Source organism: Oncorhynchus mykiss, chromosome 25, assembly GCF_057628025.1.
Source record: "Oncorhynchus mykiss isolate SJ-2025 chromosome 25, ASM5762802v1, whole genome shotgun sequence".
NCBI classification, from domain to species: Eukaryota; Metazoa; Chordata; class Actinopteri; order Salmoniformes; family Salmonidae; genus Oncorhynchus; species Oncorhynchus mykiss.
This window is the reverse complement of record NC_143046.1, coordinates 86,240,432-86,256,982: the sequence shown is the minus strand read 5'-3', so window position 1 is coordinate 86,256,982 and position 16,551 is coordinate 86,240,432. Positions and strand designations below refer to the sequence as shown.

At 42.0% G+C, this 16,551-nt stretch overlaps 1 protein-coding gene across 1 annotated transcript in view; it reads right to left on the bottom strand.

The window, feature by feature from the left end:
• Positions 1–4,526: 4,526 nt before the first annotated feature.
• Positions 4,527–16,551, bottom strand: part of LOC110505912 (calpain-1 catalytic subunit) — a 30,236-nt gene continuing 18,211 nt past the window's right edge. The window contains exons 18-22 of the mRNA XM_090221326.1: positions 12,310–12,378; positions 11,645–11,723; positions 7,358–7,474; positions 7,088–7,140; positions 4,527–5,063 (exon numbers count right to left, since the gene is read on the bottom strand). Of these exons, the coding sequence (XP_090077452.1) occupies positions 5,037–5,063; positions 7,088–7,140; positions 7,358–7,474; positions 11,645–11,723; positions 12,310–12,378 (345 nt within the window). The 3' untranslated portion in view covers positions 4,527–5,036. The remainder of the gene's footprint in view (positions 5,064–7,087; positions 7,141–7,357; positions 7,475–11,644; positions 11,724–12,309; positions 12,379–16,551) is intronic.

Genomic DNA, 16,551 nt, shown 5'->3' with positions numbered 1-16,551 from the left:
GTTGAACCATTGAGAGCATCCTGTCGGGCTGTATCACTGCCTGGTACGGCAACTGCACCGCCCGCAACCGCAGGGCTCTCCAGAGAGGGGTGCGGTCTGCCCAACACGTCACCGGGGGGCACATTGCCTGCCCTCCAGGGCACCGACAGAACTCTATGTCACAGGAAGGCCAAAAAGATCATCAAGGACATCAACCACCCAAGCCACTGCCTGTTCACCCCGTTATCATTCAGAAGGCGAGGTCAGTACAAGTGCAACAAAGCTGGGACTGAGAGACTGAAAAACAGCTCACTCATAAGACTGTTAAATAGCCATCACTAGCCGACCTCCACCCAGTACCTTGCCATGAATTTAGTCACTATCACTAGTCGGCTACCACCCGGTTACTCAACCCTACACCTACGTACATAGACATGGAATCACTGGTCATTTTAATCATGCTTAAATACTGTTTTACTAATTTCATAGGTATATACTATATTCTAGTCAATGTCATCCTATTAAACTATTGCTGGATATATCCTATACTATGTATTTTACAGATACTAAATATTCTATCCACATACTAACCATAATGTCTATATATCCCATCATATATATTTTTATATATATATTGCTTAATAAGGAATTTGGAAAATATTTTTTACTTAAGTTTTTGAAATGACACCTACTTTTGATTTCAAACCAAATACTTTAAGACTTTTACTCAAGTAGTATTTTACTTGGAGAATGACTTTTACTTGAGTCATTTCCTATCAAGGTATTTGTACTTTTACTCAAGTTTGACAGTTGGGTACTTTTTCCACCACTGTTGATAAGTGAGTGAATTGGACCATTTTCCTGTCGAAATGTAACGAGTACTTTTGTGTGTCAAGAAAAAGGTATTGTGTAAAATTATTATTATTTTCTTGTGTAAAAAGTACATTATTTTCTTTAAACTGAAACCATATCATGACCAAGACTTGGCATCTATAAGGTCTTATTTATGCATACATGTAAGCAATGACATGAGAAATATATATATTAGATATATTAGATATATTAGTCAAAGTTGGCAATAATATAAATTGAAGTAAAGTAGTAGTAGTAGTAGTAGTAGTAGTATGTTAAAGTATTTTTACTTAAGTACTTCAAGCCACTGCTTAAAGTGTATTAACATGTTACAGGGTAATTACATAGAGTACCCACTACCCAGCAGTGGAATTATCCTGTGTTAAAGTGTGTCTCAAAATTATTTTCCTTCACAGATAGTGTACAGGTCTGAGAAAGACCTGTGAGCTCTCTTAGTCTTGTACTGGTGACCTTGAGACGAGATGATGAGACCACAGTGAGATGTGAGACGAGATGATGAGACCACAGTGAGATATGAGACGAGATGATGAGACCACAGTGAGACCACAGTGAGATGTGAGACGAGATGATGAGACCACAGTGACATGTGAGACGAGATGACGAGACCACAGTGAGATGTGAGACGAGATGATGAGACCACAGTGAGATGTGAGACGAGATGATGAGACCACAGTGAGACCACAGTGTGATATGAGACGAGATGATGAGACCACAGTGAGATGTGAGACCGAGATGAGACCACAGTGAGATGTGAGACGAGACGATGAGACCACAGTGAGATGTGAGATACCATAGTGTTGGCCATACCATAGTGTTGGCCATAGACCATAGTGTTGGCCATAGACCATAGTGTTGGCCATAGACCATAGTGTTGGCCATAGACCATAGTGTTGGCCATAGACCATAGTGTTGGCCATAGACCATAGTGTTGGCCATAGACCATAGTGTTGGCCATAGACCATAGTGTTGGCCATAGACCATAGTGTTGGCCATAGACCATAGTGTTGGCCATATACCATAGTGTTGGCCATATACCATAGTGTTGGCCATAGACCATAGTGTTGGCCATAGACCATAGTGTTGGCCATAGACCATAGTGTTGGCCATAGACCATAGTGTTGGCCATATACCATAGTGTTGGCCATAGACCATAGTGTTGGCCATATACCATAGTGTTGGCCGGACCATAGTGTTGGCCATAGACCATAGTGTTGGCCATAGACCATAGTGTTGGCCATAGACCATAGTGTTGGCCATAGACCATAGTGTTGGCCATAGACCATAGTGTTGGCCATAGACCATAGTGTTGGCCATAGACCATAGTGTTGGCCATAGACCATAGTGTTGGCCATATACCATAGTGTTGGCCATAGACCATAGTGTTGGCCATAGACCATAGTGTTGGCCATAGACCATAGTGTTGGCCATAGACCATAGTGTTAGCCATAGACCATAGTGTTGGCCATAGACCATAGTGTTGGCCATAGACCATAGTGTTGGCCATAGACCATAGTGTTGGCCATAGACCATAGTGTTGGCCATAGACCATAGTGTTGGCCATAGACCATAGTGTTGGCCATAGACCATAGTGTTGGCCATAGACCATAGTGTTGGCCATAGACCATAGTGTTGGCCATAGACTATAGTGTTGGCCATAGACCATAGTGTTGGCCATAGACCATAGTGTTGGCCATAGACCATAGTGTTGGCCATAGACCATAGTGTTGGCCATAGACCATAGTGTTGGCCATAGACCATAGTGTTGGCCATAGACCATAGTGTTGGCCATAGACCATAGTGTTGGCCATAGACTATAGTGTTGGCCATAGACCATAGTGTTGGCCATAGACCATAGTGTTGGCCATAGACCATAGTGTTGGCCATAGACCATAGTGTTGGCCATAGACCATAGTGTTGGCCATAGACCATAGTGTTGGCCATACCATAGTGTTGGCCATAGACCATAGTGTTGGCCATAGACCATAGTGTTGGCCATAGACCATAGTGTTGGCCATAGACCATAGTGTTGGCCTAACGTTACCATCTGATGCTAACAGCAACATGTCTGTCTTTTAGAATTGTTGAATCGTCTTGTACTGACGTTACTTATAGACAATTGTATATATATTTCATCTAACCAATCATGTTAAATTAATTGATTTAATCATTCTTGTTTAGCATCAGATATTGTATCACTGTTATATGTAATTATCACAAGTATGTACAGTATCTGTGTGTGTTATTATAGGTGCATTCCATAAGATTGCACAAAACACTTTACACATTTAAATGATCTGTTTTGGTTTAATGTACAATTTATGAAATATGTAGAAATACATCCTTGTACTTAACCCACAAATATGAACTATGTAAAGTAAAATCATATTTTTATGATTATGATTTATGATTTATGATTATATGCAAATGTTTCATTGGTGCTCATAGCGCTGTACTGGATTATAAAGTGTTTAAACAATGTAATACATTTCTGAATAGTGCACATCACTGTTACTAGTATGTTCTGCTTGCAGTACTTCAGCTTAGCAATATGGTTACAGTGTAGTATGTTCTGCTTGCAGTACTTCAGCTTAGCAATATGGTTACAGTGTAGTATGTTCTGCTTGCAGTACTTCAGGTTAGCAATATGGTGACAGTGTAGTATGTTCTGCTTGCAGTACTTCAGGTTAGCAATATGGTTACAGTGTAGTATGTTCTGCATAGTTCTGCAGAAGAACAAGTGTTAGATGACTGATGTCAATGTCTGCCTCCTATATATAAAAAAAGGAAACACTAGGTTCAATCTGTCTGATAATCTGATATGTGGTGAGCTGTAATGTACAATCAAATGATGATTCTGCACTTAAACCAAGAAGCAAGAAACAAAACAAAATTCACCCCCCCCCAAAAAAAAAATCCCCAAATGGATTCATGGATGTACCAGAATGTAACCCAGAATGTTTTATAGACTATGAACCAGTCGATGTCAAGAGTACTGTTCAGAGGTTGCACCACAGGTTCCAAACGTGTTGTGGCAAACTGTGTATGTGGTTTTTTTTCTGGGGCCTGGAAGTTTTTCCTGATTTCATGACCTGGTAAGGTTAAACTCTGGGTCCTATTCGTAGGCTAGGTTCCAACGTTAACTTTTTTTTCTCCCTGGCCCATTTGGCCAAAAATCTACTAGCGTGAACAGAATTACTACTGGCCCGGACATGGTGTAGTTTCTAAATGCAGTGCCTATACTATAGGTTGGCATGCTTTCTCTCAGTATGCAGCCACGGTATTAATAGGCTGTATTTGGTTCAATGTATTTAAAAGCTGTTTAATACAGCAATATAGGTCGTTACTCTATTCTTTAGAATTGTGTTATATTAATTACATTAATTTGTTTCTAAAGTATGTAATATATATATATATATATATATAAATGTAAAGTAGGTCATATATATATATATATAAAAATGTAAAGTATGCAATATATATATATATATATATATATATATATATATAAAAATGTAAAGTATGCAATATATATATATATATATATATATATATATAAATGTAAAGTATGTAATATATATATATATATATATATATATATATATATATATATATATATATATATATATATATATTTACATATAAATGCAGTACTACTAAAAGTTACAATACACATATTCATTGAAGGGTTTTTCTTTATTTTTTACTGTTTTCTATGAAATAACATTTATGGGATCGTATAGTAAACCACCCCAAAAAAGTGTTAAACAAACAAACATAAACAAATCAAAATATATTTTCTATTTGACATTCTTCAAAGTAGCTATCCTTTGCCTTCATGACGGCGTTTAGTCCTTTATCAGACTTACAGTTAGTGCATCCATCTTATTAAGATGGCGAGGGGAGACAACCACACATCAGTCATAGTAGCCTAAATACATTTCTACCTTAAAGTAGCCATCATCAAAGTCAGTGCTCGTAAGAAAAGACAAGCGTGTGGTTTGGTGCAAAAGAAGATGCTGCAGGATTATTAATCAAGATGCTCTATCAAGTTTTTTTAAGTGCAACGAAATACTCTGAAATTGTCACGGAGAAGTTTATTGATTTGTCCAGCAATGCACCGTCGTATAACTTTTTCAAACCTTACGATTCTAACGGTCTTCTGTCCATCCTATTTGGTCTGTTGTTTATGCATACATAGTAATGTACATCCACTGGAAGATAAAAGAAAGGAAAAAACAACAGTGAGATTTGACTAACACGTTCTTTAGTCATATAAAATAGAAACAATGAAATGACATCTTAACACATTGATAAAGTTTTCCTGGATAACTGCATCTCAGACAGTGTATTTCAGGTTCTTACACTACGTGACCAAAAGTATGTGGACACCTGATCTGTCGAACATCTCATTCCAAAATCATGGGCATTAATATGGAGTTGGTCCCCCCCACTTTGCTGCTGTAACAGCCTCCACTCTTATGAGAAGGATTTGTATATGGGGCGGCAGGTAGCCGAGTGGTTAGAGCATTGGGCCAGTAACTGAAAGGGTGCTAGATCAAATCCCCAAGCTGACAAGGTAAAAATCTGTCATTCTACCCCTGAACAAGGCAGTTAACCCACTGTTCCTAGGCCTTCATTGTAAATAAGAATTTGTTCTTAACCGACTTGCCTAGTTAAATAAAGGTTAAAGGTCAGGGTTCTGTAAGTAAAGGTCAGTTGAGGTCAGGGTTCTGTACAGGCCAGTCAAGTTCTTCCACACTTACAAACAATTTCTGTATGGACCTCGCTTTGTGTAAGTGGGCATTGTCATGCTGAAACAGGAAAGGGTCTTCCCCAAACTGTTGCTACAAAGTTGGAAGCACAGAATAGTCTAGAATATCATTGTATGCTGTAGCGTTAATATTTCCCTTCATTGGAACAAAGGGGCCAAGTCCGATCCATGGCAAACAGCCCCAGAGCATTATTCCTCCTCCCCCGAATTCTACAGTTGGCACTATGCACTGGGGCAGGAAGCGTTCTACTGGCATCCGCCAAGCACCGATTCACCCTTCGGACTTGCTAGATGTGTTGCATTGCTTGCTTTCTGTTTTGAGTTTTAGGTTGGGTTTTTGTTTAACAACTTTGTGCCATCTGCTGATGTAAATAGGCGCTTTATAAATAAATGTGATTGATTGAAGTGTGATTTATCACTCCAGAGAACACGTTTCCAATGGCGACGAGCTTAACACCACTCCAGCCGACGCCTGGTATAGCGCATGGTGATCTTAGGCTTGTGTGCGGCTGCTCGGCCATGGAAACCCATTTCACGAAGCTCCCAACGACCAGTTCTCGTGCTGATGTTGCAACTAAGGACAGACTATTTTTTACAGGCTTCAGTACTCGGCGGTACCGTTCTATGAGCCATTGTTACTCTTAGCCATTTCCACTTCACAATAACAGCACTTACAGTTGACCGGGGAAGCTCAAGCAGGGCAGAAATTTGACAAATTGACTTGTTGAAAAGGTGGCATCCTTTTAATAGTGCCACGTGTTGAAAGTAACTGAGCTCTTCAGTACGGGCCATTCTACTGCCAATGTTTGTCTATGGAGATTTTATGGCTGTGTGCTCAATTGTATACACCGGTCAGCAACGGTTGTGGCTGGAATCGCTTAGTCCATTATTTTGAAAGGATGTGTATATGCAGTACCAGCCAAAAGTTTGGATACCTACTGTACTCATTAAAGGGTTTTTCTTTATTTTCACTATTTTCTACATTGTAGAATAATAACGAAGACATCACAACTATGAAATAACACATACGAAATCACGTAGTGGCCAAGAAAGTGTTAAACAAATCAAGATATATATTATATTTCAGATTCTTCAAATAGCCACCCTTTTTTAGTTGTCTTGACGACAGTTTTGCACAATCTTCACATCTCTCAGATAAGAATATGCTGCTTGCACACACCAGTGACCTTTGGTTTAAGGCAACGTTTTATGTTTACAATCAATCATCGGAAGGTTTGCTGCGATTTAGACCAATCGAAGCAAGGCTTTAGGGCTGTTGTTCCAGCCCAGCACAGCCTAGAACTAACACACCTGATGCAAAATGTTTAGCCAATTATGGTCTTCAGTCTGGACCGTGATTAACTGAATCAGGTGTGTTACTGCAGGGCTGGAGTGAAAGCCCGTACACCTCGTACTGCAGGATCAGAGTTGAAAGTCCCTGGTGAATTATGAACAGTTTATTACCTCATTGTCTCGAAGAGATATGGCCCCTCCCTCGTTGAGTTGTCTGAATATTTCTGTTGAAAGGGGCATGAATTACACTATTTACAATTTCTTTAAATAATACAAAGGCCATGGCTTCAAACACTCATCCTGCAAACTAATTAGGATGATCCTGTGAGTGCCATGAAAGCCTAACTGTATACGCTCATTAGAATGCCACTGATGGAAAATTTTAAATCCCAGCGAAATAAAAAAATTGGTCTCCTTTTTATATTTTAGTTGTGGACTTACTGGCCATGCGGTCCACGCGTAGAACGAGGCTGATGAAACTCTCCAGGCTGATGTTTCCAGAAGATCCACCGTAGCGCAGGGCAATGAGGTTCAACAGACCGTCACTCAGCCTGACCCCTGTGGAGGACAGACAGACCTCACACTTTTATGCCACAGTTATTTCACAGGTATTAAGATGTCGGCCCGGAGGAGGACGTGTGTCTTGACGGTTCCTGCTCAACTTTGCTTTTTTTTAATTGCTATTCTTACATTAATTACTCCATTGTTTCTGGCTCAGAATGTTTGCGTAATAATTTTCTAGGAACGAAAAAGCCTTATGGATCATGAAATCGGAAGCTACACACTTTTATCTCTATCTCTATATTACATTCGTTCCTTTGTTACCCACACATGGGTTTACCTGCTGGTGACGAAGAAGAGGGGGATCCCAAGCTAGAAAGACTGGCTACATGTCCTCCTCTTCCTAGTATCCTGATGACTAATGTCTAATAGCTGGGGGACTCCAAGCTAGGATGTAAACAGTGGCTACATGTCCTCCTCTTCCTAGTATCCTGATGACTAATGTCTAATAGCTGGGGGACTCCAAGCTAGGATGTAAACAGTGGCTACATGTCCTCCTCTTCCTAGTATCCTGATGACTAATGTCTAATAGCTGGGGGACTCCAAGCTAGGCTGTAAACACTGGCTACATGTCCTCCTCTTCCTAGCATCCTGATGAGTAATGTCCAATCGCTGGAAAATAAACTTTGAACTCAGAGCAAGGCTTCAATCGCGGAGGGACATCAGGGAATGCTGTGTCTTTGTTTTTACAGAGATGTGGCTTATGGACGTTACACTCAACTCTGCTATTCAACCAGACAACTTTTCAATTTTCCATAGCGATCGAGCGGCAGCTTCTGTTGAGAGTAAGGTTAGGGGTTTCCTCGTCAACAATTCCTGGTGTACCGAAGTTGAAAGGATCTCGAGCTCACGTTCATCCGACATGGAGTTTCTGATGTTAAAATGTTAAAATACTGACCCCACTATATGCCGAGGGAATTCACGTGTGTTATTAAAGCTGTGTACAAACACCAGGGTTGGCACTCAGCGAACTATACAAGATCTTTAGCCAGCAAAAGTCCTCTCCCTGGAAGCAGTGTTTATTGTCACAGATGATTTTAACCAAGCACATTTCAAATTAAAAAATGTTATAGACATGTCACCAACATGTATCCTGTACTGATTGGAATATGTTCAAAGACTCATCCACCCATGTCTCATCCATCGACATTGGGGAATATACAGTGCATTCGGAAAGTATTCACACCCCTTGACTTTTTACACATTTTGTTACATTACAGCCTTAAAATACAATCCACATCAATCTACACACAATACCCTATAATGACAAAGTGAAAATAGGTTTTAAGACATTTTTGCCTCCCTCCCAGACAAGCTTAACACATTATATGCTCGCTTCGAGGCAGTCAATAACGAGCCATCCAGGAAGACTCTGCTCGCTTCGAGGCAGTCAATACCGAGCCATTCAGGAAGACTCTCGCTGCTCCGAACAACCAGGGTTTTTCTCTCACCGAGGCTGATGTGAGGAAAACTCGGCAAAAGACTGAATACTCACAAAGCCCCCGGCCCAAAAGGCATCCCTGGCCTCGTCCTCAGAGTGTGTTGACCACTGGGCAGGGGTCTTCTCGGACATCTTCAACCTGTCCCTGTCCAAGGCTGTATTGCCCACCTTGCTTCAAGGAGACCACCATCGTCCCAGTGCCCAAGAAAAACAAGGTGCCCAATGACTATCACCCTGTTGCTCTCACCCCAGTCCTAATGAAGTGCTTTGAGAGGCTGGTAAATGGTCCACATCAAAGCCAGCATGCCATGCACACTGGATCCACTCTAATTAGCCTACCACTCCATCAGATCCACAGAAGATGCCATGTCCATCGCTATTCACGCGGCTGTAACACATCTGGACAAGAGAAACACCTACGTGAGAATGCTGTTCATTGACTATAGTTCAGCATTCAACACTATTTCTACCTCCAAACTCGACACGAAGCTCAGAGCTCAGGGTCTGGATAACAACCAACACAACTGGATCCTGGATTTCTTGATGGGCAGACCACAGTCTGTAACGATTGGAAGCAACACTTCCTCCACACTGTCTCTCCCTGTTCACCCACTGTGTGACTTTGCACGACACCAACTCCATCATAAGGTTGCTGATGACCCCACGGTTGTAGACCTGATAACCAACAACGACAAGTCAGCCTATAGGAAGGAGGTAAGTGAACTGGCATTGTGGTGCCAGGACAACAACCTCTCCCTCAATGTCAGAAAAACAAAGGAGTTGATTGTTGACTACAGGAAGCAGAGGAGGGAACATGCCCCAATTCACATCAACGGGAATGCAGTAGAGAGAGTCTGAAGTTTTAAGTTCCTCATAATCCACATCACAGAGCACTTGACATGGACACCACCACTCTTGTCAAGAGGGAGCAACAGCGTCTCTACTTCCTTAGGCTGTTGAAGATACGTGGTATGCCACCTTAGCTTCTCTCCAAATTCAACCTCTGCACCATTGACAGCATCGTGACCTGGTTGCATCATGGCCTGGTGCGGGAATAGCTCAGTCCATGACTGCAAGGCCCTCCAGCGGGTGATGAAGACTGCTCAGTACATCACTGGGACCGTGCGCCCACCCATCCAGGACATCTACTCGAAAAGTTGCCTGAGTAAGCATCATCAAGGACCCCATACACCCCAACCACGAGCTGTTCTCTCCCTTACCGTCAGGCAGATGGTATCAGAGCATGAGGTCTGATATAAACTGTCTCAGAGCCTGTTGGTATCTACGAGCCATCAGACTGCTGAACACTTGAACTAGACTGACCATTCGCTATGATTCTAGCTCTAACTGGACTGACCACCTGCTCTTATTCTAACCCTAACAGGACTGACCACCTGCTCTGATTCTAACCCTAACAGGACCGACCACCTGCTCTGATTCTAACCCTAACAAGACTGACCACCTGCTCTGATTCTAACCCTAACAGGACTGACCACCTGCTCTGATTCTAACCCTAACAGGACTGACCACCTGCTCTGATTCTAACCCTAACAGGACTGACCACCTGCTTTGATTCTAACCCTAACAGGACTGACCACCTGCTCTGATTCTAACCCTAACAGGACTGACCACCTGCTCTGATTCTAACCCTAACAGGACTGACCACCTGCTCTGATTCTAACCCTAACAAGACTGACCACCTGCTCTGATTCTAACCCTAACAGGACTGACCACCTGCTCTGATTCTAACCCTAACAAGACTGACCACCTGCTCTGATTCTAACCCTAACAGGACTGACCACCTGCTCTGATTCTAACCCTAACAGGACTGACCACCTGCTCTGATTCTAACCCTAACAGGACTGACCACCTGCTCTGATTCTAAACCTAACAGGACTGACCACCTGCTCTGATTCTAACCCTAACAGGACTGACCACCTGCTCTGATTCTAACCCTAACAGGACTGACCACCTGCTCTGATTCTAACCCTAACAGGACTGACCACCTGCTCTGATTCTAACCCTAACAGGACTGACCACCTGCTCTGATTCTCCGCACCGTAGAACACAAGTACTTACTCATGCACGCGCACACACACACACACACACACACAAACACACACACACACACACACACACACACAAACAGACACGATACACACACACACGCTACACACACATCACATGCGACCAGACTCTTATTATGATTGCTAAATACTAATTACTGCACAAATTAAACACTTGCCCTCCCCCAATTCCTCCTTCCCCAAACCACGTGTAAATATTGGACTATAAATTGTGCCTTCCTGTATTATACTCTTTATGCTAAACTGTTTACTCTATTCTACTGAACCATTTACTTTCATGTTGGTATTCTTATCCTTTATTATTTCTTATTATTGTTGTATGGTAGAGAAAGAACCTGCAACTAAGCATTTCATTGGACGGTGTATACCATGTGTATCCTGTATACATACGACTAATAAAAAACCTTTAAACTTTAAACTATTGAGCAGCAAACAGACTGCTGTTTAGTCGTAACGGCAGAGGTTACTTTAATCCATCTGGTCATCCTAATTTGACAGTCCTAACTCTTCAGTCATGCGTTGATGTCAGTCGGAGATTGCTAGTTAGGTGGCCATTTTTTTTACATGAGTACCCTGTAAGCAGGTACGGTTATCTAAGGTCAGTGGCAGGCCCTGTTTGTTGGTCTAGCCAGAAGTTACCTGCAGCCATGATTGCGTTCCTCAGTTGACTCAATGACAACATTCCGGAACGGTTCACATCTGAACGTAAGAAGATATCCTGGAAGATATAAAAAAATATGAATATTTTCAGGTATTCTGGAAAAAATTGTAATTTTTTTTGTTTGTTTGTTTATTTTAATTAATTTTACCCCCTTTTTTTCTCCCCAATTTTTCTCCCCAATTGTTTTTAGTAGTTACTATCTTGTCTCATCACTACAACTCAGGTATGGGCTCGGGAGAGACGAAGATCGAAAGTCATGCGTCCTCCGAAACACAACCCAAACAAGCCACACTGCTTCTTAACACAGCGCGCATCCAAGCTGGAAGCCAGCCGCACCAATGTGTCGGAGGAAACACAGTGCACCTAGCGACCTGGTCAGCGTGCACTGCACCCGGCCCGCCACAGGAGTCGCTAGTGCGCAATGAGACAAGGATATTCCTACAGGCCAAACCCTCACTAACCCGGACGACGCTGGGCCAATTGTGCGTCGCCCCATGGACCTCCCGGTCGCGGCCGGCTGCGAAAGAGCCTAGGGTCAAACCCAGAGTCTCAGGGCCTGTCACTGGCCTTAGACCACTGCGCCACCCGGGAGGCTGTAATTAGTTGTTTAATAACCTTTTACCACACTTGCTAATTAATTTACCTTGTACACGGTAACTTTTCTCCATAGATGTAGAAATTCAGAACTGTTCAGTTTTCCAGTGATTGATGTCTGGAGAAGGAATGGTTAAGGAAATCTACAAAGGCAAAGTATAAAAAGTCTGTACATTTTGCCCTGTAATGGGCTAAAGCCATATGTTTAGTTATGTGGTCTTTTTTATGTTGGTGGAACTAACTGCAGTGCCGTGCAAAAGTATTCATCCCCCTTGGCATTTTTCCTAATTTGTTACATTACAACCTGTAATTTAAATGGGTTTTAATTTGGATTTCATGTAATGGACATACACAAAATAGTCCAAATTGGTGAAGTGAAATTTAAAAAATAACTTGTTTCAAAAAATGATCTAAAATAAAAAACAGAAAAGTGGTGCGTGCATATGTATTCACCCCCTTTGATATGAAGCCCCTACATAAGATCTGGTGCATCCAGTTACCTTCAGAAGTCACATAATTAGTTAAATAAAGTCCACCTGTGTGCAATCTAAGTGTCACATGATCTGTCACATGATCTCAGTATATATACACCTGTTCTGAAAGGTCCAGAGTCTGCAACACCACTAAGTAAGGGGCATCACCAAGCAAGCGGCACCATGAAGACCAAGGAGCTCTCCAAACAGGTCAGGGACAAAGTTGAGGTGATGTACAGATCAGGGTTGGGTTATAAAAAAAATATCCACAACTTCGAACATCCCACGGAGCACAATAAAATCCATTATTAATAAACGGAAAGAAAATGGCACCACAACAAACCTGCCAAGAGAGGGCAGCCCACCAAAACTCACGGACCAGGCATGGAGGGCATTAATCAGAGAGGCAACAAAGAGTCCAAAGATAACCCTGAAGAAGTTGCAAAGCTCTATAGCGGAGATTGGAGTATCTGTCCGTAGGACCACTTTAAGCCGTACAATCCACAGAGCTTGGCTTTATGAAAGAGTGGCCAGAAAAAAGCCATTGCTTAAAGGAAAAATAAGCAAACACGTTTGGTGTTCGCCAAAAGGCATTTGGGAGACTCCCCAAACATAATGAAGAAGGTACTTTGGTCAGATGAGACTAAAATTGAGCTTTTTGGCCATCAAGGAAAAGGCTATGTCTGCGCAAACCCAACACCTCTCATCACCCCGAGACCACCATCCCCACAGTGAACCATGGTGGTGGCAGCATCATGGTGTGGGGATGCTTTTCATCAACAGGGACTGGGAAACTGGTCAGAATTGAAGGAATGATGGATGGGGGGGGGGGGAGAATAATTATGCACACTCAAGTACAGTTTTTTTGTCTTATTTCTTGTTTGTTTCGCAATAAAAACTATTTTGCATCTTCAAAGTGGTAGGCATGTTGTGTAAATCAAATGCAACCCCCCACAAAAAAATCTATTTTAATTCCAGGTTGTGAGGCAACACAATAGAAAAATGCCAAGGGGGGTGAATACTTTCGCAAGCCACTGTATGAATAGTTTTATTGGATGAGCCTTGACTAGAAAACAGTATATACATATGAAGTGGGTAAAACAGTATGTAAACATTATTAAAGTGGCCAGTGTTCAATGACTATGTACACAGGGCAGCAGTCTCTAGGGTGCAAGGTAGAGTACCAGCTGGTAGCCGACATGCACTGTCAACTGTGGGAACTTATATAGACAGGTGTGCCTTTCCAAATCATGTCAAATCAATTGAATTTACCACAGGTGGACTCCAATCAAGATGTAGAAAGATCTCAAGGATGATCAATGGAAAAAAGATGCACCTGAGCTCAATTTCGAGTCTCTGAAAACTTATGTAAATAGTTTTTTTATTTTTTATTATTATTTTTTAATAGCAAAAATTACTAAGAATGTGTTTTTGCTTTGTCATTATGGGGTATTGTGAGTAGATTGCTGAGGAAATGTTTTTATTTAATCAATTTTAGAATAAGGCTGTGACGTAACAAATGTGTACATATATATTTATATTCTGGACTCTGACTCTTAGTTCCTTTCTTTATGTTTTGGGGTCTGCGTGTATTGTTAGGTATTACTGCACTGTTGGAGCCAGGAACATAAGCATTTAGTTAGGTAGTACTGCACTGTTGGAGCTAGGAACACAAGCATTTTGCGGCACACGTGATAACGTTGCAAAATCAGTATACACAACCAATAAAATTTTATTTGATAAGCAGGGCCTTGGTTATAACCCTTAATGGTAGACCAATGGGTAGCTGTAGATAGATCAACTCTCCAGTAGGAGGTGCTGCCCAGCCTATTGTTTGTTTTTTTTGTATTAGTGGATATTACGTTGAAGATCTGACTTCTTTTTTTTGAATGAAAACAAATTCAAAATATTGTATATAAGGTTTGTCTATGTGGAAATTTGGTCACCATGATGACATAATCCTGTGGAAATTTGGTCACCATGATGACATAATCCTGTGGAAATTTGGTCACCATGATGACATAATCCTGTGGAAATTTGGTCACCATGATGACATAATCCTGTGGAAATTTGGTCACCATGATGACATAATCCTGTGGAAATTTGGTCACCATGATGACATAATCCTGTGGAAATTTGACCCTCAAAATAACTAACTTTTTTTTTAAAATCCAATGTATTTTCCACATAGATTCCGCGTCACAATACGTTGACAAATGATGTTGATTTATCCAGTTTGTGCCCAGTGGAATGGTATTGTCTCTTATCTGTCCACTCTGCATTGAGACCAGATTTCCTGGTCCCTACCTGTAGACTAATTATTTCACTGATAGTCTTTCCAAATAATATGCAGTTATTTATTTTAAAACACATATTGATGTCATAAGTCAATGGTGCCACATGTCAATTATTTAAGAAGGCGTTATAATCCTGATTTAAATTATTCTCAATGGGATTAAGGTCTGGGGAGTTTCCTGGCCATGGACCCAAAATATTGATGCTTTTTTTCCTGATCACTGTCCAGATCCAGAAAATGACTTTACCCCAGTCCTCAGCAGTCCAATCCCTGTACCTTTTGCAGAATATCAGTCTGTCCTTGATGTTTTTCCTGGAGAGAAGTGGCTTCTTTGCTGCCCTTCTTGACACCAGGCCATCCTCCAAAAGTCTTCGCCTCACTGTGCGTGTGTAACGGATGTGAAATGGCTAGCTAGTTAGCGGTGTTCACGCTAAATAGCATTTCAATCGGTGACGTCACTTGCTCTGAGACCTTGAAGTAGTAGTTCCCCTTGCTCTGCAAGGGCCGCGGCTTTTATGGAGCGATGGGTAACGATGCTTCGTGGGTGACTGTTGTTGATGTGTGCAGAGGGTCCCTGGTTCGCGCCCGGTATGGGCGAGGGGACGGTCTAAAGTTATACTGTGACATGGATGCTGTTGACCCAGATCACTGGTTGCTGCGGAAAAGGAGGAGGTCAAAAGGGGGGTGAGTGTAACGGATGTGAAATGGCTAGCTAGTTAGCGGTGTTCGCGCTAAATAGCATTTTGCTCGGTGACGTCACTTGCTCTGAGACCTTGAAGTAGTTGTTCCCCTTGCTCTGCAAGGGCCGCGGCTTTTGTGGAGCGATGGGTAACGATGCTTCGTGGGTGACTGTTGTTGATGTGTGCAGAGGGTCCCTGGTTTGCGCCCGGTATGGGCGAGGGGACGGTCTAAAGTTATACTGTTACACGTGCAGATGGACTCACACCTGCCTGCTGCCATTCCTGAGCAAGCTCTGTACTGGTTGTGCCCCGATCCAGCAGCTGAATCAACTTTAGGAAACGGTCCTGGCGCTTGCTGGACTTTCTTGGGCGCCCTGAAGCCTTCTTGGCAACAATTGAACCGCTCTCCTAGAAGTTCCTGATGATCCGATAAATGGTTGATTTAGGTGCAATCTTACTGGCAGCAATATCCTTGCCTGTGAAGCCCTTTTTGTGCAAAGCAATGATGACGGCACGTGTTTCCTTGCAGGTAACCATGGTTGACAGAGGAAGAACAATGATTCCAAGCCCCACCCTCCTTTTGAAGCTTCCAGCCTGTTATTCAAATTCAATCAGCATGACAGAGTGATCTCCAGCCTTGTCCTCGTCAACACTCACACCTGTGTTAACGAGAGAATCACTGACATGATGTCAGCTGGTCCTTTTGTGGCAGGGCTGAAATGCAGTGGAAATGTTTTGGGGGGATTCAGTTCACGTGCATGGTAAAGAGGGACTTTGCAATTAATTTCAATTCATCTGATCAATCTTCATAACATTCTGGAGTATATGCAAATTTCTATCAT